Raw genomic sequence first — 25631 nt, 5'->3', positions numbered from 1 at the left:
GATAGGGTATGTTAGCATTAGTGGAGGGGGAAGGGGTGGTTGTATTGGAATTGAGTGGACGGTGAAGAGCAGATCTGTCTGTGAAGGGAGGGGGGTATGAACGAGAGTGAGGAGTGTAGGAGTGGGAGGGCTAAAAAAGGGGTTACAACTTGAAGTTTCCTGGTCCATTCACTCTCACAACTCCCTGTGGCTGGATATACCTTTCAGTGCTATGCAACAGAACCGCCCCACAAGAACAATTCACAAAGGTACCCTGCACGTCCCTTCTCTGAAAATAGCTCACCTTTCTTCCACTAGGGAACATGCTCTTTCCATTGCCGGCCCCACCCATTGGAACTCCTTGCCCATGATGCTACGCTTAGAATCCTGCCCGAATAAATTCAAAAAGAAATTAAAAACGTGGCTGTTTCAACAGGCCTACCCTGATTAGTCTCCTTTTGTTTCCCTGAGCCCTTCCTCCAGGCTCTTACCTTCCTTGAAGCCTTTCCCCTACTCATTGTACTTTTGTCCCTAGGCTTTCACCCCTCTTTCCTGTACTTTCGATACAAGCCTCTACGTTGAGAACTTTGTACCCTCCTCCCCCTGAATACATCTTAACCTCTTTGTATCCTTCTCTTTTCTGTTGTAAATATCATGTTTGAATTTTTGTACTTTTTCAGTTTTTGAATTTTTGCCTTGTGATTCTATTATTGATGCCTTCCTTCATACCTTTACTATCGTTGCCCAGTTGGCTTTGATTCCCCCTGCTATCGCCTTGTTTTATTGTATTTTCCACACATTTTGTTAAAATGTGAATCGGTATGATGTTGGGCTGTCGGCTGCCAGTATTCAAAATGGCGCCGACGGCCCTTTGCCCTTACTATGTCACTGGGGCCGACCAATGGCAGCGGTAGTCCCTGTGACATAGTAAGGGCAAAGGGCCATCTGCTGCCAGTAATCAAAATGGCGCCGATGGCCCTTTGCCCTTACTATGTCACTGGGGCCGACCGCTGCCATTGGTCGGCCTCAGTGACATAGTGAGGGCAAAGGGCCATCGGCGCCATTTTGTTTACTGGCAACCGACGGCCCAAGCCCAGGAGTTTGCTCCCGGACCGCTCCTAGACCCCCGCTGGACCACCAGGGACTTTTGGCAGGTCTTTGAGGGGTCAGGAGGGTGGGGGGTTGTAGTAAATTAATTTGGCAGGTCTTGGAGGTGGGTCAGGAGAGTGGGGGGTTGTTAATTAATTTAAAGGGTTGGGGGGGTTCCCAGAGAGAGAAAAGTTTTCTGATCTGGGGAGTGGACCGAAATGGCCCTCCCCAGACCCGAAAACAAAATGGGGATTAAAAAAAAAAGCTATGCACTCCCCTAATTTGCTCCATAAGATGCACAGACACCCAGGAACAGAGCCGGTTTAGCACAAAATTATTTTTTTTTTTATTTTCCCCCTCTGAATCCTAGGTGTGTCTTATGGTCAGGTGCGTCTTATGGAGTGAAAAATACGGTATTACAAAAATTATATTTATAATATCAGTTTATAACAGATTGGCAATGCTATATAGTTAAGTACCAAAAACCCCAAAACAGCTCCTGAAGATGCCATGGGATTCCTCCTGACACACAAACCATGCTGCCTCCTGTGGTAATGGGGAGGGGAAATAGGGGTCTTCTGACAAAGTACATCTGCTTCCAAGAAAATCCTGTCTCCACACTGCAAAACCGATTCCTCGGCACAGCACTCAGCCTGTCTCTCTGCCTGCTTGATTTGCGAGTTGTACTGCAATGCTAGCACTGTGATCATGATGCTGGTATTGGAGAGGGAGCAGAGTGCCTGGAAGAAGGTGTTTTAATGCCATCATGTGGTGCATGTGCCAGAGGTTGCTGAGTATTGTAGCTTATTTTTGGTATGTAGTGAACTGTTTAAGTGTAAATGATTATCTCTTTGAAAATAGTGACACTTAATAGTCTGTCTCAAGCTAGTTAAAAAATATTTATTCAGTATCCTTCCAAGCTTGAGCAAGTTTTTTTTTTTTTTTTTTTTTTTTTTTTTTCCCCCATTTGGATATTAATTACTTTTATAATGGCTATGATTTTTAATACTTTTGAAAGTTTGGTGTATAAACTTGCATTATTAATTTTACACTTGCTGTCAAGAGTACAATGCTGGAGCAAAAACTGAAAAAGATATCTGAAGAGCTGAGCTGCCAGAGACAAAATGCAGAAAGTGCTCGACAAACAGTGGAGCATAAACTGAAGGAGAAGGAAAAAGAATACCAAGAGGTAAGGGGAAGAAAAGCAGGTTCATATTTGGGGAGTTAGAAGAAAATCATGTGTGACTTCTCAAAAGTACATACACCAAATATCGGTGCTCACCTTGCATCAGCTACAGATTGTAGGAAAGGGAAGACTGGGAGAGCAAGAGGCAATTTAATAAAACCAGGAAAATGGATTGGTAGAGGCTGTTATATGTGACTGGACTTTAAGCTAGTCCCTGTATCACTGGAGTATTGTTCTTGGAGAAATTCTGGACGGAGGGAGACACTTGACCTTTGCATGGGGTTTTGGTGGTGATTGGGTGACTTTTAATCTGGAAAGCAGTTTATAAATGTTAAATTAATTAGAACTGCTTGGTGTTGCTGTAAGAGTGCAGTATTTAGACCATGGATATATTGAGAGAGCACTCGTCAGCTCTATCCATCTGTCTTGCAGTTTATGTACCTCATTTGGTGTGTATTGTTTGGTACATAAAACACTACTAGAGAATATATCAGGATGACCATTATCACTTTGAAAATTTCCTGCAAAGATGAAGCTGAGAGGATTATTGATATTTCTGAATATCTGATTTAAAAGGGGGTTGGCTTTGAGAAAAAGGACTGATGCAAACATTTATCTTAACAGTAGAGTAGAACCTTAGGTTCCATCTTCAAATGAAATGTCAGATAATGATATTCATCAAGAACAGGAAATAGCTGGGTCTATTTGTGAATATAATGTGGAAACATTAGAACAGCTACAGAGAGACCCAAAAGTGGATGAGCCTTACAAACCTCTGACTATAGCTTCCAATAAAACATTCCATGCAATAGTCTGTTTCCTAGCGTATAGCCAGATGGACTCTGGACCAGTGGGTTATGTGTTCCTCTGCTAGCAGATGAGAGACGGAGTCAGGTTTCAAAGCTGACATCACCCTAGATATACCCCTGCAGTGACCTCAGCTCTTCAGTATCTCTCCATCTCCTTAGCAGATGTGGATGCTATCCCCACACTAGCAGTGTTAGTGGGATTGCAGCATTAATCCAAACAAATTTTTGACTTCACTTTTAAAGGAAGATCGAGCCCAGCTCTACTGAGCTGATACCTAAGGGTCCCTCCCCAGTTGAGAATTCCTGAGGTGATTCTGAGATCCCTCAGAGGTGTGCCTTGGCTGAAGCAGGTGCTGCTGAAGCAGGTGCAGAAGCTAAGTGCAGCAGTGAAGGCCAAAGCCCTCTGCTCCCCTCTCAACCGGAGTTAGTCTCTGTACTCAACCAGTAAGCGCTGAGACCAGGTAAGTAGAGAGATGTGGAAGGGCTTCAGTAAGTCTTTCCTTCGGTCTTATTGCTCGGCACGCCATACCGACTTCGTTCCCAATCTCCGCTCAGGCGAGGGAAGGGGATTCTGAGCGGGTTGAGTGGCCCCCCGATGAGCTAGGCCCTGTTTTTGGATTGGTAGACTCTCCATGTGGTGGTCTGCTGTGATGCCAATTTGTGGCGCCGTTTTCCCCCTTCGGCTGTCGGTACGCGCGGTACGGGCCGGCCTTCTGTACGCCTAATGTGTGCACATAACTTCGTGCACAACCGACTGCTTAGATATACACGCGCCGAGACGAGTTGGTGCGCGTCCGATAGACAACAACCGGCTACACGCACAAACCACACAGGCTATGTCCTCGGCAGCAAAGAAGCTCAGGCGACACTCCCTCTGCACAGCCTGCCATATTAGAGCCGCACAGTCTGACCTGGAATCTTGCCTGTGTCAGCACTGTGAGGAGGCCCAGGGAGGGCTGGATTCTCAAAAAATTTCCAAGCCCAGCCCATCCCAGTCAGAGGATGGGTCAGCTGCGACCTTATCCGGCCATTCCCCAGACCTGAACAATTCCGGGATGGCGTTTCTCCCTGGGAGGAGGGCAATTCAGTGGTCCCTACACCGGTTCCCCTGGTACAAATATGGACCCAGCGGCCTTCTCTTGGTTGGAATTCTTTCAGGGTCTCCAAGTCTTTGTTCAGGCGCAGTCAGCCCCTGTCCCTGCCTGGGTTGACCCCTAACTGGGGGGGCCTCGCTTTCCTGGCCCTGCCTGCGGGCCACGAGACATGCCACGCCTCACCAAGAGTATCCCTGACAGGGACTCAGACACCATGGATGATGACAGGGATTCACTAGAGGATGGGCAAATCTCTCCAGGCCTAGAACCAAACCGGACCATACTTCATTTTTTCCACAGAGATGAATTACCAGCACTAGTCTCCCAGACCCTGAAGACTCTGGGAGTCCCAGGCACGGACCCCATCCTGGTGTCTCTTCATAAAGCCTCTTGCTATTTCCTAATGATGGAAGCCATCCAGGAGTTGAATGATCTGGAATGGGACGCCCCAGAGGCAAGCTTTAAAGGAGGTCGGGCCTTGGAGACCTTGTATTCTTTGGACCCAGCGGTCAAGGAATGCCTGTGTTTCCCCAAAGTGGACACAATGGTCTGCGCCATCTCTAAGTGAACAACCATCCCTGTTGAGGGAGGGGCGGCCTTGGAAGATGCTCATGATAGGCGGTTAGAATCCATCCTTAAGCAAGCCTTTGACACGTCAGCAATGACACTGCAGATTGCTTCTTGCTGTGCCCTGGTGGCTCGCTCCTGCTTTCTCCTTGAGAGAGGCACATAGCTCTGGGGCATATGCCAGAGAGGCGATTGAACCTGCCACTGCCTTCTTGGCAGATGCAAGCTCGGACCTAGTGCATATTTTGGCCACAGGAATAACCTCAGTGCTGGCGGCCAGAAGACAGCTATGGTTGCGGAACTGGTCAGCGGATGCAACCTCTAAGGCGAACCTCACAAAGATGCCCTTTATGGGATCCTTCCTGTTCAGAAGCAAGTTGTACAAACTTGCCAGTAAGTGGAGCGAATCTCCAGTGCCTCTACTACCGGAAGACAGGAAAAGGAGGTCTCAGCACCCCTCTCCCATGAGGGAGAGGGGTGCTGAGACCTGTTGGCCCAGTGCTTCTGGCCCAGTGTTTCTGGCCCTACAGCAACCTGTTTCAGTCACTTCAACCCTCAGGGAGGTCTCAGTCCTTTTGGAACCAGCAACCCAAAAGAGGGACAGGTTCGGGTTCAGGCTCGACCCAAGCTTCCCAATAAAGTTAGGCCGACCCATCCACGGGAAGAGGGGGGGGGGGGTCGACTTTCCCTCTTCAAATGGGTACTGGACATCATACGAGAAGGCTATGCCCTGGAATTTCGCAGCATCCCTTAGGACAGGTTCATGATATCACCTTGCCACTCCCAGCTCAAGAAACTGGCAGTGGAATCCATACTAAGGCTCCTCAGTCTGAGGGCTATAACTCTGGTACCTATACCCCAAGTAAATACGGGGCATTATTCCATCTATTTTATCGTGCCCAAGAGAGAAGGCTCATTCCAGCCCATCCTGGATCTCGTGCGTCAACCTTCATCTGCGAATATTGCACTTCCGCATGGAAACGCTCTGCTCCATCATAATGGCAGTGCAACCGGGAGAGTTCTTAACCTCCCTGGAGCTCTACGAAGCCTTCCTTCATATTCCAGTCCATCAAGACCACCAACATTTTCTATGCCTTGCGGTACTAGGCCACCATTACCAGTTCCGGCCATTACCCTTCAGTCTGGCAACTGCCCCTAGAACATTCTCCAAAATTATGGTGGTCATGGCAGCAGCACTGAGGAAAGAAGGGATCCTAGTGCACCCCTACTTGGTCGACTGGCTGATCTGGGTGAAGTCATTGGAAGAGAGTCTCCAGGTGACCAGCAGGGTCAGGTCCCTCCTACAGGAACTTGGTTGGGTTGTAAATATGGACAAGAGCAACCTCAAGCCCTCCCAGTCCTTAGAGTACCTTGGGGCCCGATTTGACACCAAGCAGAGCAAGGTCTTCCTCCCTTCCCCCGAGGAGAAAACTGATGGACCCAGTATGCCGGTTGATGACCACAATGCTCCCCAAGGTGTGGTACTACCTTCAGGTCCTCTGCCTCATGGCATCAACACTGGAAGTAGTACTGTGGGTGAGGGCTCACATGCGGTCTCTAACGCTCATTACTGTCACGCTGGAACCCACTGTCCCAAGACTACCCTATTCATCTCCACCTTCTAACTGAGATATGCTCTTGGCTCCAGTGGTGGCTATAGGAAATCCACCTAAGCAAGGGCATAACCCTATCCCCACAGAGCTGGATCGTCCTCACGACAGACATGAGCTTCCGAGGGTGGGGAGCTCACTGTCAGGAGCTGACAGCCCAGGGACAATGGACCAAGGAAGAGGCAAACTGGAACATAAACCGCCTGGAAGCTCGAGCGGTCAGACTAGCATGCCTGCAGTTCAGACACAGGTCCAAGGGCAAGCGATCCGGGTAATGTCGGACAGTGCAACAATGGTTGCCTACATCAACTGCCAGGGAGGAACCAAGAGCCATCAGGTGTCTCTGGAAATAGACCCCCTTATGGAATGGGCTGAATTAAACCTACAAGGGATCTCTGCCTCTCACATCGCAGGAAAAGACAACGTCACAGCGCACTTTCTCAGGGAAAGCCTGGACCCAGGAGAGTGGACGCTGTCGACCAAAGGCTTCCAGCTTCTAATAAATCACTGGATCCTCCCGGCCATGGACCTACTGGCCACATCTCACAATGAGAGAGTCCCCCGGTTCTTCAGTCACAGACAAGATCAGCACTCCCAAGGGATCAACACCCTCATCCAGACCTGGCCAGAGGAGGACTTACTATATGCCTTCCCCCCCGTGCCCCCCCCCCCCCCCCCATGGCCTCGACTGGGCAAGATCATCCTCAAGATAGAGCACCACAGAGGTTTAGTCCTCCTAGTGGCCCCGGATTGGCCCAGACACCTGTGGTACACAGGTATATTAAGGTTCCTCGTGGAGAGTCCTCTGTGCCTCCCCTCACACAGGCACCTTCTCCAGCAGGGCCCAATTCTTCATGAAGATCTGTCTCTATTCTCTTATGGTCTGGTCTTTGAGAGGGCTTGCCTGAAGAAGCGTGGTTACTCTGAGGCCGTGATAGTCACCTTGCTTAGTGCGCAGAAGTTCTCAACGTCCCTGGCATACATACGGATTTGGAGAATATTTGAGGCTTGGTGCAAGGGCCGTGGGGTGCCCCCGTGAACGGCTAAGATCCCCCCCCCCCCCCCCCCCCATGATTCTGGAATTTTTACAGGACGGCCTCAATTTCCTCAGGGTCCAGGTAGCAGCTCCCCTCCTGCTTCAGGGCCGAGGTGAATGGAAACAGTCTTTCGGGACACATCCGGACTTGGCCTATTTCCTAAAAGGGGTTAAACAACTCCAACCACCCTTAAAGTGGCCGGTCCCCCTATGGAACCTCAATCTAGTATTGGATTTCCTAGCAGGACCTTCCTTCAGACTGATGTGCAGTCTGTTGCCACGCCAATTAATACTAAAGGCTTTATTCTTGGTGGCAATATGCTCAGCCCGTCGCATCTCAAAACTACAGGCACTATCCTGTCAGAAACCATTCCTTCGATTTACTCCAGGAACAGTACAGCTTCGCACTGTCCCCTCCTTACCAAAGGTGGTCTTGGAGTTTCACTTGAATGAATCCATCTCCTTACAGTCACCGGAGGGACAGAAGAGCATGGAAGGCTCCCACCGCCTTCGCCATCTAAATGTTGGCAGACTCCTAGTGAGATACCTGGAACACTAGGAGCCGGTGCACAAGACAGATCACTTGTTTATTCTTCACGGAGGGAAGAAACAGGGCGAAGCAGCTTCGTGAGCTACTGCAGCTCGCTGGATCAAGGAAGTAATCAAGGCAGCTTAAGTAGATGCAGGGAAGCTTTTACCCCTTCAGGTGAAAGCTGGATGGAAGCTAAGCTACCTTTGCCCACAGACATCTGTCGAGCAGCGACGAGGTCTTCGCTACACACCTTTTCCAGTTTCTACCGCCTGGACGTCCAGGCTCAAGAGGATACAGCCTTTGCAAGGGTAGTGCTAACTGGACCATGGGCAGCCTCCCGCCCTGTTCATGAGTAGCTTTTGTACATCCCACTGGTCCTGAGTCCATCTGGCTACACGCTAGTAAATGGAGAAATTACTTATCTGATAATTTTGTTTTCCTTAGTGTAGACAGATGGACTCAGCATCCCGCCCACATCTGCCCAGGAGAGGCGACAAGGCAAACCTCGATTCCATATGAATACGGGTAAGCCATTGCCCTACCCCTAGTTCAGGGCATCCACAGTATGGCTGCTTTTGACGCTTATGTTTGAGTACACTGGTGGTCTCCAGTTTTTAATCAATTTTTTTATCAAGTTTTGTTAACCAAGATTTAATCAAGTTGTATCCAAATTGTAATCAAGTTCTTCAATATATATGTCCACAATGGCTTTTTGAAGAGTATACTGAAGAGCTGAGGTCACTGCAGGGGTATATCTAGGGTGACGTCAGCTTTGAAACCTGACTCCATCTGCTAGCAGAGGAACACACAACCCACTGGTCCTCAGTCCATCTGTCTACACTAAGAAAAACAAAATTATCAGGTAAGTAATTTCTCCATTGAAGATGATGAAACGATCCTTGTAATACCATATGGTACTGAGAAAAGGTTGCGTGACACTCTGAATACCTGTGTGTATATTAATCAATGGGAATATCATCTATATGATACGTACATTGGGTGGTCTACCATGATGTCCCGACAAGTAACAGGAAATAGCTCCTCTAGATAGAGTATATCTGAGGCGGAAGGGATCCAAGTTAGCAATAAGGAGCCTGGGCATGTCTCTTTTCATGGAGAAGGCTCTGCAGAGGCTTTCACCTTCAAGGGGAAAAACCTAGGGCTGGAGGGGCGCTTCTCTCCAAAGGAAATAATCAGTAGATCAAGAATTGATCTCAAAGATCAAAGAAGTGAGTTGGAGCTTCACAGTCATTGGGGGCCTAAGAATAGTGCAATCTTGAAGGGCAAAAACTTAGGAGGCTTTGGATCCTTTGTCTTTGCCCAAAGGAGTGTTTGGGTGACATGCTTGGGGGAGGATATTGTGTTGCCCAGAAACAGGTGAAAAGAGATTTGACAACTAAGCAACCAAAAATGATCATTTTGCAATTGGGGAGAAATTTAAGGAATGTTTAAAATAACCATTCTACAGAAGTGAGGATGTGAGTTTGGTATTTTTCCTATAAAATAATTGAATTCAATTTTTGGAGGAAAAAACTTTGTTTTTGTAAATTTTGACTGCTGGGGAACTCCAGAATGCACAATAAAACTTATGTTTGCAGATCTGAGTGAGTCCCTCCTTCAAGGTGTGGGACTGCATAATTTTTCTAGAGTAGGAACAAGGAGGAAACGGGTGCAGTCAAAGTTGTCACAGAGGGAAAAGCCTTTTAAAGAAGGTTTCCCTGTCCAGTGAGATGAAATACAGCCCGCCCATGCCTCTAAGCCTGGTCCACTGTCTATCTGCTTGATCATTTTTATTTTTGAACCCACATAGACTGATGTTCAGTTTGCAAATGGGCTTCAGATCTTTTATTCTTTTTTGTGCCTTGTCAGGGGTGTTACATGTATAGAAGGCTAATGATTAAGCAAATTCTCAGAAGACAAGCAGGATGGGTAGTCCTCACACATGGGTGACATCAGATGAAGCCCGATATGGAAAACTTATGTCAAAGCTTCTGGAACTTTGACTAGGCACACTGAGCATGCCCTATAAAACGTGTCCACATGGGGACCCTCTTCAGTCTTCTTCCTCCCCCCCCCCCCCCCCCCCCTCCCTCACAGAGCTGTGAGCCTTGCAGTTTGAGCTGAAAACTTGGCTTTTTGCCTTGTGGAAAACTTTTATGTTTTGTGGGTGTGTGCTTTCTTTTTTTTTTTTTTTTTTTTCTTTTCTATCCATTTCTGGGTCCCTCTCTATGCCTTCCCATAGTGTCCCCAGTCAGGGTTCTCCCATGGTAGCTGTGCCTGCCAGCCATCGATGCCCGCTGCTGCCATCGTTCCACTTTCTGCCCTTTTGTTTCATCCTGTCATGGCTGCGTCCGGTTTTCGCCGATGGCCTCAGTGTCCGAGCACCATTTCTATCACTGATCCTCAAGAGGAATACATCATCTGCCTGGGGGCATCACATGACGTCCGGTGTTGCTGCTTGTGCACCCAGATGACCCTGAAGGGACATTGGTTTCAACTCTACAAGATGGATCAGTTCTTTGGGTCGAGGAAGTCTGAACCATTGACATAATCGGCATCGAAGGACTTCTGTCAAGTTCATCGGTGGATAGGGGAGCCAGAGACAGATTGTTTATCTTCCCTGGGCCAAGGACGCACAGTTTGTTGTCTTCAGCCTTGGCACCGGGGAAGGACCTGGCCAATCATCAAGGAAAGCCTAAGAAGCATTGGCACCAGTCCCAGTCTATGCGTGGTGCCGGACATGGGGATACACAGGCTTTTGCTTCAATGCCCCCAAAGCGGCCCCATGGCTAAGAGTTCCCATCCTTCATTGATGCCTGCAGTCTACGACAGTCTCCACTGGTCCTGGTGCCAATCGCCGATCCCCCTCACAGGTCCGAGGAAGATCTGACCAGCCCTCCTCCTTTCCAGTCGATGTTGGCATCGGCAATATTTGAGGAGGAGCTGGAGCGGGTGCTGCAGGGCTTCGGTCCTATGGCACCAGAACTGATGCCATCCATCCTCGTACCGCTTCTGGAGAAGCTTAATGTGCTCATTGGTCTGTTACCGACCCAGCTGATGTCTGTTCCTGGGGCAGCATTCGTTCCCGGAGGGGCACAGAGTCCTTCCCCCTACCATACGGTGGTGGTTGGTTACTTAGAGGAGGAAGCTCAAACCAGGGTTGGCAGAGACGCCGAGGCCTGTAGTTCCCTGTCCAGTTCCACCAGTGCTTGCACCTCTGGACATAGGCAGAACAGCTAGGGCCCCATCCCCTGTGGCATACAGTGAGGATGAGGGTCCCTGTTACCCTGGGGGGATGATCAGCCTGAGTCCTCCGAGGACTTGGATGATCTCCTATCAGACTCTTCTCGTCCAGTTGAGCAAAGGAAGTATCCGCCTGAGGACTTAACCTTTGCAGGGCTAGTGAGGTGGTTGGCCTAGGCCATCCTTTTCCAGCTTTTGACAGAGGAGGAGGTTGGGCACAAAATGCTGGAGATCCTTCAGTTCGTGGAACCTCCTAAGGAGATTGTGGCAGTCCCGGTACATGAGATTCTTAAGGAGTTGCTGCTGAGGATTTGAGAATACCCCCTCAGTGCCTCCCATTAAGGTGGACGGAGTTCATCTCGTGCAAAAGGTTGCCGGATTCCATAATCATCAGCTGACTCACCAGTCAGTGGCAGTCGAATCCGGTGGAAGGTGTTCAAGGCGCCATGCTTATTGCCTGCATCGCTGCTTACCAACTCTACATGAGCCAGTACTTTCAAAACATCTGGAAGCAGGTGCAGGAGGTTGGTGAGCAGCTGGCTCTAAAGCAGCAAGACACCCTCATGTTGCTGGTGCACAAGGGTCTGGAGTGCAGGAAACCCTAGGTCCATGCAACCTACAATGTTTTCGAGACTGCATAAAGTGCGTCTGTAGTGGGAATTGGTGCCTGCAGAATGGCATGGCTGCCTCTGATCTCTGGCTGTAGGTACAGGAGCGACTCGCTGACGAGCTGTGTACAGGAGAGAATCTCTTCGGAGATAGGGTGAGGGATGCTGTGGCACACCTCCAGGACCATCACAAAACCTCTGTCAGTACTCCGGACCCATCCTCCTTTTCCAGGAGGCCATCAAGACCGGGTCCAAGGAAGTCTTTTACCAAAGACTTCTCCTCCTCGTGCCTTGAGCATCATCAGAGCGTCCATCCCAGGCAGCAGAGAGCTTCCAAGCCCCAGCAGGCTCCTCAGTCAAACCTGGGATGGGATTTTGACTGGGCCGCAGGGAGCGTAAGCCAGTCACCCATACCCAGGATGATGGCCCCTCCAGTCGGGGGCAGGCTGCGGTTCTTTGCAAACCAGTGGCCCAGTGTAACCTCAGACCAGTGGGATCTGTCAATCACTCATCAAGGGTACCAACTGAATCTGTTGGGTATCCCACCAAATTGCCCTCAGTGCCCATATTGGGGGCCGGTAATGCATCAGAAGATACTTTCAATGGAGCTGTCCTCCCTCTTAATGGCCAGAGCAGTTGAGCCCATACCACCAGGGCAAAAAGGGCAGGGATTCTACTCCAGGTACTTCCTGATTCCTAAGAGAACAGGAGGATTCCATACCATCTTAGACCTAAGGGCCTTGAACAAGTTTCTAAAAAAAAAAAAAAAAAAAGTTCAAGATGGTTTCCCTGGGCAACTTGATACCCCTTTTGTAAAAAGGGGACTGGCTATGCCCCCTTGACCTAAAGTGATAACTAAATCAGAGGTCAATTTAACATTTCATCATTATTTTTTATTCCATAACAAACGTTTACCGAAACACATTTTTTTACATCTGCAATTAATATACGATTGGACCATCACATATAAATCATCACACTACATTTGAAAGTACCTTATAAGAAGAAAATAAGAAATTGCCATTCTGGGTCAGACCAAGGGTCCATCAAGCCCAGCATCCTGTTTCCAACAGAGGCCAAACCAGGCCACAACAACCCGGCAACTACCCAAACACCAAGAAGATCCCATGCCACTGCAATCAATAGCAGTGGCTATTCCCCAAGTAAACTTGATTAATAGTCGTTAATGGACTTCTCCTACAAGAACTCATCCAAACCCCCTCCGAACCCAGCCACACCAACCGCACCAACCACATCCTCTGGCAACAAACTCCAGAGCTCCACCGTGCATTGAGTGAAAAAGCACCCTCTCCGACCAGTCTCAAATGTGCCACCCGCCAACCTCATGGAATGCCCCACAGTCCCTCCACCACTCAAAAGTGCAAACAATCAACTCATATCCACTCGTTCAAGACCTCCCATGATTCCAAAGACCTCCACCACATCCCCCCTCAGCCATCCCCTCTCCAAACCGAACAGCCCCAACCTCTTCAGCCCCTCCCCACCTTGTTTTCTAACATTTCAAATATGCTACCCAAGGAAAACACCCCACATGCCACAATTCTCATTCATATCTCATGAACATTCCCTGCATTCCCCACTTAAAAATATATAAAAGTGTACAAAACATAAAAAACTGTATTGCCTTTAAAATACAGTATTATATTTATAATTTTTAGATGAATTCACTTCCTCCCTTGACCTAAAGTGCACACGCTCGTATTGAGATCTTCCTCAGTCACAGGAAGTATCTCTGATTCGTGGTGGGAAAACAGCACTACCGGTACCGGCTGTTGCCGTTCGGGCTTGCGTCCTCTCCAAGGGTTTTCACAAAATGCCTGGCCGTGGTGGCAGCGCACCTCCACAGATTGGGAGTGAATGTCTTCCTGTATCTGCATTATTGGCTGGTCAAGAGTACATCTCAGGCAGGGGCAGTCAGGTCCATGCGCTTGACCATCCAGATGTTGGCGTCACTAGGGTTTGCCTTCAACTACCAAAAGTCCCATCTCAGCCTGTCACCTCAATTGGACTTCATAGGAGCCCTGCTTGACACAGCTCAGACCAAGGCCTTTCTGCCTCTCCAGAGGGCCTTGGCGACCATTGTGGCAGAGGTTCAACAGAGCCAGCAGGTGTCTACTGACATATGTTGAGGTTGTTGGGCCACATGGCTGCAACCGTCCATGTCACTCCCTTGGCACGCCTACACATGCTCAGTGCCCAATGGATCTTGAGGTCACAGATGTGCCAAGCTACTCAGAGCCTCCAGAATTGCATCAGACACACTGTCTCTCAGGGACTCATTGTCTTGGTGGCGGGTACTTTCCAATCTGGAACAGGGGATCTCCTTTCGGAGTCTCCCCATTCAAATTGTACTAAGCCCTGGAGTGGGGAGCTCATGTGGATGGCCTCGGTACCCAGGGTCTGTGATCTGCTTAGGAATGTTCTTGTCAAATCAACTTCCTGGAGCTCAGGGCGATCAGGTATGCACTATGGGCTTTCAGAGCTCAGCTGTCCAACAAAGTTGTCCTAATCCAGACAACTTCCAAGTAACCATGTGGTATGTCAACAAGCAGGGAGGCACGGAATCATACCTCCTGTGTCAGGAAGCGGTGCAGATCTGGTTGTGGGCCCTTTCCCATGGGATGGTGCTAAGGGTCATGTTTCTGGTTGGGATGGAGAATGTGGTAGCAGATAGCCTGAGTTAGAGGCTCCAGACCCCACAAGTGGTCCCTGGAACAGGGTGTAGCGAATCAGGTATTCCGCCTCTGGGGGTAACCCAGACGTAGATGGGTTCACATCCCCCTGCAACAAGAAGGTGCCTCAGTTCTATTCAATGTGTAGGTTTGATGGCAAACTAGCCTTGGATGCCCTTATCCCTCTTTGAGGTAAGGGACTACTGTACATATCTCCTCATATTCCCTTAGTGGCGAAGACTTTCTTGAAGCTTTGCGAGGACTGATGGGACTATGATCCTCATAGCCCCTCATTGTCCGAGACAGTCTGGTTTCAACTCCTGCAGGAGTTGTCCATCCGGAAGCCAATTGGTCTGGGGACTTCCCCAGATCTCATCACGCAAGATCAGGGCAGCCTGCGGCATCCCAACCTCCAGGCCTTATTGCTCACGGCCTGGAGGTTGGGATGTTTTAATCCTGCAGCTGCTTGATCTTTCGAGGATGTGTCTCAGGTCCCAGTGGCTTCTAGAAAGCCTTCCTCTATAAAGTCCTAAGGACTGAAGTGGAGGAGGTTTTCCTAGATCCATTCTCCTGCCCTTCACAAAACCTGCTTGATTACCTTCTATACCTATCTGAGGCTGGCTTAAAAATCAACTCCAACAGAGTTCATCTTAGTGCAATTGGAGCATACCACCACAGTGTAAAGGGTGCACCCATCTCTGTACAGCCTATAGTTGTACGTTTCATGCAGGGCCTGCTTCAATTGAAGCCTCCCCTAAGGCCTCCTGCTGTGTTTTGGGACCTCAGTGTGGTGCTAGCTCAACTTATGAAAGCTCCTTTTGAGCCTGTGGCCTGAAGTACCTAATCTGGTGGCGGTCACTTCAGCACACAGGGTCAGAAAGCTTCAGGCCTTAGTGACTTATCTACCTTAGACTGAGTTTTATCATGACAGGGTGGTCTTGCATATGCACCCTAAGTTTCTGCCTAAGGTGATGACTGATTTCCATCTTGACTAGTCAATCATCCTGCTAACTTTCTTTCTGACGCCCCATTCATCCCATTCGCACCAAGGCAAACAAGTACTGTACAGTTTGGACTGCAAGCAAGCCTTAACATTCTCTCTAGGGCAGACAGAAACCAATAGACAGTCCACCCAACTTTTTTTTTTCTTTTGATAAGAATAGGTTGGGCATTGCCGTTGCCAAACAGATACTATCTAATTAGTTGGCACACTGCATCTCCTTCTGTGCATCTTGGGAGTCATGTCAAAACTCTGTCTGTGAGAGCCATGGCAGCATTGGTGGCCCACTCGCAAGTAGTTCCCATGGAGAAGATCTGCAAGGGAGGCGGTTCTCAACCCTGTCCTGGGGGCCCCCCCCAGCCAGTCGGGTTTTCATGATATCCACAATGAATATGCATGAGAGAAAATTTGCATGTTATGGAGGCAGTGTATGCAAATTTTCTCTCATGCATATTCATTGTGGATATCATGAAAACCCGACTGGCTGGGGGGGACCCCAGGACAGGGTTGAGAACCAAGGCTGTGATGTGGCGTTGGCTCCGCACATTCACATCGCATTACTATCTGGAAAGGGATGGCCGATGCGACAGTAGATTCAGCCAGTCTGTCCTCCGGACCCGGTTTGAGGTGTAGAACCCAGCTCTCCCATCCTAGGGCCCATTGTTTGGGTTCAGGCCGTCTCCCCCTCTGTTACAACAGTACCGGTGCTGGTGTGCCCGTTGGCACCTGGTTAGGTGTCAGTTGGTCCCCTTTTTGTGTTGGGGAACAGCCTGTAGCTTGGGATATACCTATGTGTGGGGACTACCATCCTATTTGTCCTCTGAGAAAGCAGAGTTGCTTACTGAAGAGTGATCCCGCATGGGCACGTGGTATAGGGACATGCTGGGCATGCAGTATGCCTAGTCAAAGTTCTAGAAACGTTGACTTCTTTTCTGTATCGGGCTCCATCTGATGTCACCCATGTATGAGGACTAACATCCTGCTGTCCTCGGAGAATACCTTTTACAGGTAAGCAACTCTGTTTTTTCAGGATTACTAATGTTCTAGCCCAGGCAAGGGATTATATTGTACAACAGCTCAGACTTCTTTATTGCTGCTCTCTCTTTTCTTCCTTCTTTCTCATTTTTCCTGTCACCTCAATCACATTCAGATCCCAGAATATCTGCCAAGATTCTGAGGTGAATTTTGACTCATAATGATTTTTCTGTTTCCACATTGCAACTAGAAGTTATCAGTCCTTGTTTGCTGAGAGGAGGAGGAGGCAGGCTTGCCTCCTCCAGTCAAGGTGTTCGGTCCAGTCAACTTTCAAAGGCTTTGATCTAGCTAGCTAGATCTCTTTGAAAATTGACTTCTTAGAGCCTGATTTACTAAGGAGCTTTTCCCAAAAAGACAATTTTCAAAGCTGTTTTTATGTGGGTATAATAAATTTTCCATCTTGTCCTGCTATACCATTCTAGCCATGACAAGTTGGAAGCAGCTAAATAATTGGCTTTTTATTCTGACAGAAGGTTTCTCTCTCCTTTTTCTTCCCGGTCTTGTTCGCTCTATCCCGACTGACTTTCTTCCTCCCCCCTCCTCCTTTTTTTTCCTGTGTGTGTGTGGAATCGTTCTGAGAGGAGCAGGACTGAGCAGTAGTCTAGCCATGTGGCGTTGAGGCCTATGGTGTGCTTAGAGCAGCCGCAGAGAAAGGCCCCCTTTGTCTGGTGTGCACACACCTTGGAGATTCACAGAGGAATTGTTCTAGGGTGGGCCTGGTTCCTACTTCCCCACCTGATGTCTTTTTTAGCCTGCTTGTCTCAGAGACACATGATACTCTGTCCACCACACGGCTCTCTGAGATGATAGTCATTTTGAATTTTTCTGCACGTTAAGACTCTGGGCCTGGGAAGCCCTCAGATTCTGTTGAGGATCTCTGTGCCCCTCTGGACTTTTTCCTGGCTCTGTCTCCAGGTGGGCCATTGACTGCGGGGATGCCAGTGGGGCCCCTATGGAATTTTTCCCAGACTTCATCCATTTTCTACATCAGGCCTTTTGTGCATTTACCAGACTTGGGGAGGGGCACAGAGGGGTTCTCTGTGCACTAGTGGACCTTGTTTTTCGGGACTTTCAAGAAATGTCCTGTCAGAATAAAGTCAACCTCTTAGTTGCTTCCCACTTGTCATGGCTGGATTGGTCTAGCAGGACTAATGGAAAGTAAATTAACAAGTAAGGAAATTTCTTTAACCCCCTAAATTGGCTGTTTGAAAATGATCCTCCCACAATTTGGCTTGAGTGTGTGTTCTTCCACATCTTGCATAATTCTAGCTGCTTTGTAAGGAGACATTCCCGAGGCTATGTTTGGTTGTAGGTGGGGGGTGGGGGGGGGGAGTATACACAAGATTGCATTTTCAACTGTATGTGCATACTTTTCCAGCAAAATTCTATCTGCATTAAAAGCAAATGCAAATGACCATATATAATTTCTACCTGCTGCAAGTTTGAGTGAAAGCTCATGCATATTTTTGTTTTGAGAATTTGGTGCAAAGGCTGCGGCTAAAAAGTGTGTGTGGTTTTGTCCCAATGTGGACAGTTTGGCAATTGTGTCTCTATTTATTGGAAGAAAAGCCTAGTAAATCAGGCCCTTAGTGTAAAAAAAAAAAAAAAAGTAATTTTTATTTGGGAAAAGCTTTAAAATAGAATTATTAGTCTGAAAGTTGTAATTTTTGTTTTTAGGACTTATTACGTCAACAACACTTGTTCCAGAATTTGAACCAACAGTTCAATCAGATGAAAACCAAACTAAACCAGGAATTACAGCAAGCTAAAAATGAGTGCGTTATGCTTCAGTCTGATCGTGACAAGGTAGGATTTCAGGTGAAAGAGGACACACATTTTTATTAGTCTAGGGGCAGGGATGGCGAACTCCAGTCCTCGAGGGCTGCAAACATGCCAGGTTTTCAGGATATCCACAATGAATATGCATATGAGAGAGTTGCATGCACTGCCTCCACTGGATGCAGATCTTTCTCATGCATGCTCATTGTGGATATCCTGAAAACCTGGCCTGTTTGCGACCCTTGAGGACTGGAGTTTGCCATCCCTGGTCTAGGGCCAGAGAGATGGTGAGATGAACCAAAATATTGGCGTTTTGGCTAACCTCCAATTGGAAGATCTGTGCTGAGGATGATTCCTTCTTGACCTTTTGGTGGAGACTAAGAAGTGTATGGAGGGTTAATGACCTGTTCCCTGACACTTTCCCAACGACAGTTGGGGACATGTTGTGACCATGGCGAAAGGAGGATGATTAAACCTCCTGCTTTAAAAATTAAGTCCAAAATTCTAACCAGTATAGCATAATCTATCTACAATTATAATGAACTGGGAAGTTTGGTTATGCAATAGAGTGGTACTATTCGCAGGCAGTTTCCCATTCTGATAGGACTATTGTGATTGAACTGTTTAAATGCATCATTGGCATCTGGATCTTAAAGAAATGAAGTCATGCAATATTTTAATGATGAAACCAAATTGTCAAATTTATGATGAAGTATTTGTTACAGCAAAAAAAAAAAGGCAGATTTCATGAGATTGGCCAAGGCCTGACAGCTGTAAGATTTCTGGGTTTTATTTGATAGATGTGCAGTATTAATGAAATTTGTGTTGTAGGCTTTCTTTATATAGTGCTGTTATAATTTATGAGTAATATACTACTGCTCCTAATGGTAGTAAATTAATGAAATTATAATATGCAAAAGCATAACTGCAATGAAGTGTGTGCATATCTCCAGTGTTGTCATAAATGCTTTCTTTGGAAGCTGTCCACTTAAAATCAGCCAAAGTGAAGGATTCAGTATCACAAGTCAACTCATTATCAATCAAAACAAATGAGAAATTCTTACCTGTTAATTTGTTTTCCTTGTATCCTCCTGCACCATTCTAGATGTGTGGGTTATTTCCCCCTACCAGCATATGGAGACAGAGGGTATAACTTTTAACTATGACATCATCACCAGTACTTTCAGTGGTACAAAATTCAGTATTCTTATGACAAAGCCTCAAACACATCAACTGTTCTCTACTTTTGTCCAGCCTGTAACCAAATCAACCTCAAGGGAATCCTTTAAGAAGAATAATTTTCTCCAAAAATCCCTTGATATAAGGGCATGTAGTATAATACAGAAGAATCAGACATAAAAGAAGAAAGGATGTGAACCCCAGGCTCTCCCTTCAAGGAGAAGAAACAAACTCTGCCAAGATACCAGGGATCATCTCCAAAGTGCAGGCCCAACTTCCTAGGAGGGTCCTGGACTCATGTAGCAGGTTTCAAGGAAAGAAAATAAACAGATAAGACTAAATTTTTCCTTTCTTTTCATCCTACTACACCAGTCAAGACACATGGAAGTACTGAAGCTCAATTAAACTGGAGGAAGAAAGTTAGGGCCACTCTGAGAACAACTGCACCAAACGCTGTGTCCTCATTTGTGTGAAATCTGTCTGTAGTATTTAGTGGAGACAAAAGGAGAACCACGTGGCTGCCTTACAAATATCTTCTGGGAGTCAAAGCTGTAGATTCTGCCCAAGATGATCCTTGAGTTCTCACTGAATGAGCCTGAAGCACTTTCACTAGGTAAGCTGACAAATTTCTTTAATCTATCTGGATAATGATGCTTTGGAAGCTGTCACCCTTGCAAACAAGAGATATAAGCTGTCAGACTTTGGAAAAAAATTGATGACCTACAAATATCTAAGGAGAACACACTGAACATTCAAAAACCAGAGCCCCCCTCTCCTTTCCCTGCTTCGAGAACTCTGGCAAAAGAATTGTCTGATTTAAATGGAAAGTTGACACCACTTTAAGTTAAATAAACAAAAGGAACTGGCTGCAGAGAAACAGAGGAAAAGACTGGAAAGGAGTCCCTGCAAGACAGTGTTAGTAATTCCGGGATATTCCTAACTGAACAAATGGCCATAAGAGAGAACATAAGATGCCATTCTGGTCAGACAAAGGGTCCATCAAGCCCAGTATCCTGTTCCAACAGTGGCCAGTCCAAGTCACAAGTACATAGCAAGTACCCAAACATTAGATAAATCACAAGCTACTATTGCTTATTACTTACTGTAATAGCAGTTTATGATTTTTTTCCTCTAGGAACTTATCTAAACCTTTTTTAAACCCATTTGCACTAAATGCTGTAACCACATCCTCTGGCAATGAATTCCAGAGCTTAACTATACGCTGAGTGAAAGAATTTTCTTCGATTTGTTTTAAATGAGCTATTTGCTATCTTTATGGAGGTGCCCTCTGAACCTTGTATTATCTCAGACAGTAAATAACTAATTTACATTAGCTTGTTCAAGTTCTTTCATGATTTTGTAGACTTCTATCATATCCCCTCTGTCGTCTGTTCTCCAAACTGAACAGCCCTAACTTCTTTAGTCTTTTCTCATAGGGCAGCCGTTCCATGCCCCTTATCATTTTGGTAGGCCTTCTCTGCATTTTCTCCAGTACAGCTATATCCTTTTTGAGATGTGGTGACCAGAATTGCACATAGTATTCAAGGTGTGGTTTCACCATGGAGCGATTATTGAGGCTTTATGACATCCTCCGTTTGATTTGCCATTCTCTTTCTAATAATTCCTAACATTCTGTTTGCTTTTTTGTTCACCGCTGCACACTGATCAGACAATTTCAATGTATTATCCACTATGACACCTAGATCTCTTTCCTGGATGGTAACTCCTAAGAAAGAACCTAACATTGTGTAACTACAGCAAGGGTTATTTTTCCCTATATGCATCACTTTGCACTTGTCCATGTTAAATTTCATCTGCTATTTGGAAGCTCAGTCTTCCAGTCTCGCAAGGTCCTCCTGCATTTCATCATAATCCACTTGAGATTTAATTACTCTGCATAATTTTATATCATCCACAAATTTGATCACCTCACTCATCGTACCCCTTTCCAGATCATCTTTAGAGAGCGATCTTTCAGAGGTGCCTGTCTGAGGGTGGAATGGCTAATTCACTAGTACACTGACAACCATATTCAGATCCCATTGAAGGGGGAGGTTGACAAATTTCACTCTTCCAAGAAAACAGGACACAGTTGGATGAGGATCCACCATAACACCTTTAACTCTACCCCATAATAGGAGATAATTTCCATTTGAATCTTCAAAGAATTTAAGGCCAAACCATTATTCAAACCCCTCTGCAGGAATGCTAAAATGTTAGTGATATCTCACCTCCATGGTGATAAGGATCATTCAGCATACCTTGAAGCGATGATAAACCATGCACATAAGCCAAAGAGTTGAATCTCTTAGGGACCTCAATGTTCAAATTACTGATGAAGAGTAACCTTGAGCAAATGTAACCTTGAGCAAATGTGACCTTTTATGGGCCAAGACATAAGATAAATGGAGCTGAGTCCTCCAAGAGAATATGCCCACATGTCAGGAGACCTCAAACTCTGAAGAACCAAAATGGAGGCCCAATCTGCAATTTTTTCAGGTCAACGTACCAGGGTCTTCTCAGCCAATCTAGAGCCACTAGAATGGCCTGTGATGCATGATTCTCTATTTTTCTCAAGATTTATTTATTTACTTGCTTTATATACCAACATTCATTGGGGTATATCACATCGATTTACAAGTTACGTGGAGAATAGTAGACTAAAGTGTCTTAATATTATTACAATGTAACTGAGGCAACTCAACAAATAAGGATGACATTTTAACAGAGGGGAAACATTGTAATGGAGACAACTCAACAACTGATATAATTACATTAGGAGGTAGACGTCTCAGGAATTATTACGTTGTACAAATAAGTACATAGGAGCCAGAGGGAATTCACACAACAACTTCCCCTCTGGCCATAGTTGGGCCAGAGCATATATTCCCTGGGAGCATACTCCTTGTGTTGAGTGAAAAATGGAGGAACCTTGACATTTTTTTGCAAGCTGCCATTAGGTCCATATGAGGGGGTTCTCACTAATCTACTATGACCTGGACTAAACTGGACTAAACTCCCACTTTCTGGGATCTAACACTTTTCTGCTGAGAAAGTTTGCTTGTATGTTCTGCAATATGGTTCACAGATCTGTAGCAGATTTTCCTTTGCCCATTGAAAAAGGTTTGTCTCATTGGATACCCTCTGACTTTTGCCTTTTTGCAAATGCCACTTCTGTGTCAGTCTCTGTTACGGATGTAGACCTCAGTGATAGAATAAGAGCCTACCTTGAGTAGAAGGGCAATCCGGGTCAGAGGCAGGCAGCGAGCAGGCAATCCAATAAAGAGCACCATCACAAGCAAGCAAAAGCCTGTAACTGAGGCTTTTGATGGTGCTGAAGAGCCAGCTTAAATAACCACTTTTCCCGTGCTGGTGCAGGGCCCGTCGGGAACATCAGCATGGGGAGAGGAGCCTCATCGGGCTGAATCGTGCATCGCAGCGTGCAGTCATGCAGCCAGTGGAATAGAGCACACGGTGTTGGAAGGGCTCTCCCGAAGGAGAGGTTCAGGTCCTTGTCGCAACAATGTCTGAGAGAATGTAGACTGCTTTTCCCTTTACTAAGGGCAGGAAGTTCAGGAACACTAGTTTGGCCCTAGACTCCAACCTGTTGATGCACTATAAGTCCTCTTCTTGCAACCAGAGCCTCTGAACGATTTTATTTGGGCAGTGGGCATCCCAACCCATCAGATGTAAGGAGTACCCCCAGGGGAGGTTCCGGGCTAACTCCTTTTAATGGATTCCAAAGTGATAACCACCAGACAAATCTCTACCTTGTTCACTGTGGGAGAGGAAGTCGAATTTAATAGTCCTGAGTCTGAGGCAACTGTCGCAAGAGAAGAAATGTTTGCAGAGGATGCATGTTGGCTCTGGCTTATGGCACCAGATCCAAAGAGCTGAAGATAATCCCAAACTCTGGAATCCTGTTGAGCAAGGAATATTTCTACCTGATCCATAGTCTTAACTACCCTTGTTGCATTAAAAATACTCTATCCACCTTGGTTTCAAACAGGTTACCTAGATATGCTAGAGACTGGGAAGTCTGGAGTTTGTTTTTGGCAAAATTTATCACCCAGCCCAAGCTTGCTAAAACCTGCACTACCTTGTTAGAGACTTGAGACATTCCTAAAGGGACTGGGCCCTTATTAATCAATTGTTGAGATAAAGATGCGCCATAATTCCCTCTTTGCGCAAAAAAAGCTGCTTTCTACCACCCCATTACCTTGTTAAAGGTTCTTGGAGATGTGGCAAGGGATCTCCCCTAAACTGGAAATGCATCTACAAAATGCAAAAGCAGAGAGACTTCTAAATTCTTCCCTGATGGGTATATGAAAGAAAGCCTCTAATAGATCTAGACAGAACAGAAACTCACCCCACCATTCAGCCACCATATGGATCATAGAGTATCTGTGCAGAAATGAGGAATGTGCAGGCTACTGTTTACTTACTCCTTTCAGGTTTAGAATGGGTCTGTCAGATCCGTCGTTTGGGACTATGAAATAAATGGAATACCAGTCGTGGTATTGTACTTTGCTTGGTGCAGAAGCCACTGGCTGTAACATCAGCAGTGTTTCCAGGAGAGACCATAAAAGGGCTATGATTGGGGCAGTGAATTCTAGTGCGTAACCTTTTTGAAATACTTCCCAACACTCACTGGGCTGAAGTAATGTGGCTCCACTTCTTGTAAAAACACTGAAGGTGCCACCACCAAAGAGATAATCCATCACCCTGCAGAACCAGTGGAGTCGCCCCTTGTCTTTCTGGCCCCTTGAAAGGAGTGATTTTGTATTCGGAATCTGAAAGATTGAGTAGCTGACTGCTTCCCTGGCTTATACCTTTTAAATCTCAAAACTGAGCTCTGCCTTTATTTCCCTGGGACTAAGACTGTACTCTGTCTTCCCAGACCCTATGCGATTTTGGATTCCCTGGATCCATTATCACTTTTTTCAGGTCCTCATCAAGTAATCTCTTTTTTTGAAAGGAAGCTTGCTCAGGCAGACTTGGACAAGCAGTTGCTGCCCAGTTGTGTAGTCATAAAAGCTTCTGTGCTGCCACAACTGAAGCTATGGATTTGGAAGAAACTTGAATCAAATTATGCAATGAGCCTACCAAGAAGGTAGCCCCCCTGATTCAAACTGGATCACTTCCTGACCTTCAGGGAGTAGTGCATCAGTTCAATAGAGTTTCGGACTACAATTAGAGTAGTGGAGAAAAAAACTTGCCTCTCTCTATCCTCAGGCCTCAGAGTAACCTACCCTACTCCCATTTGTGGGTAACTACCAAACCAGGATATTGACTCTAAGCATCTGAAAAAAAATACTGGATGCAGTTTATTTAAAGTTTTTAATACTTAGGCCTTCTTTCAGGAAATTCCCACCTCTGCATAGCATTCCTTCCACTTCCAAATGAATAGGAAAGTCTCTATTTAGATGACTTAGGAACTCCTTGAATAATCTGATCCCTGAAATCCTAAGGTAAGCGGCTGCTTGAGAGAGAAGGGACACAAACTCATCTTTGTAAAATAGTCAAATGATTGACTGAATTATTCTTGGCCTCTAAAGAAAGCCTCCTTCCTCTAGAAATCTAACACTGTCCACATTAGCAATGTCTTCTGATCAGTAAATAGGGCACTCTAACAAAAGCTGCTTTTGCACCCAGAGCTCTTTCGATAACTTGGCCTGCTTAGCCACAGCAATTGTGGTAGGAATAACTGGGGCAGAACCCTGAAAGGAAGGTCCCAGGTGCTTCTCACCCTCACCAGGTCTCAGAATAGCACAGAGGGCCTGGTGTAAAAACACCTAGACATAGATCCCAGAGTCCTGCAACAATAAGGAACTCTATAGGTTGGTTCAAGCCCAGTGGGACATGGAGCTGGAGCTACCTCCCCCCCCCCCCCCCCCCCCCCAAAAAAAAAATCAAAACAGTATTCTCTGAGGATAAGCAGGATGGAGCCCAGAACGGAAAACTCATGTCAGAGTTTCTTGAACTTTGATTGAACATGCTTAGCATGCATTATACCACGGCTCCACGCCGGGGTCCACTTCAGTCTTTTCTTTGTCGCAAAGCCTGTCATTTTGCGGTCAGTTGAGAGCCTCACTTTTTGATCTACTTCGATCTCTTTTTCGAAAACGGTTTTGTGATTTTTTAACACTCTGCCTCGCATGGTCAACACAGGATCCCTCCAAGTCTCTTGTT

At 46.5% G+C, this 25631-nt stretch overlaps 1 protein-coding gene across 4 annotated transcripts in view; it reads left to right on the top strand.

Moving 5' to 3' along the window:
• The window catches only part of CENPF (centromere protein F), a 256055-nt gene that overhangs the window by 94633 nt on the left and 135791 nt on the right, over window positions 1–25631 (top strand). For all 4 annotated transcript variants that reach the window (XM_029593203.1, XM_029593204.1, XM_029593205.1 and 1 more), the window contains exons 8-9: window positions 2132–2257; window positions 18159–18287. In XM_029593203.1, the coding sequence (XP_029449063.1) occupies window positions 2132–2257; window positions 18159–18287 (255 nt within the window). The remainder of the gene's footprint in view (window positions 1–2131; window positions 2258–18158; window positions 18288–25631) is intronic.

Source organism: Rhinatrema bivittatum, chromosome 3, assembly GCF_901001135.1.
Source record: "Rhinatrema bivittatum chromosome 3, aRhiBiv1.1, whole genome shotgun sequence".
Taxonomy (NCBI): Eukaryota; Metazoa; Chordata; class Amphibia; order Gymnophiona; family Rhinatrematidae; genus Rhinatrema; species Rhinatrema bivittatum.
Note: the sequence above shows the minus strand (reverse complement) of the source record. Positions and strands in the feature narration are given on the sequence as shown.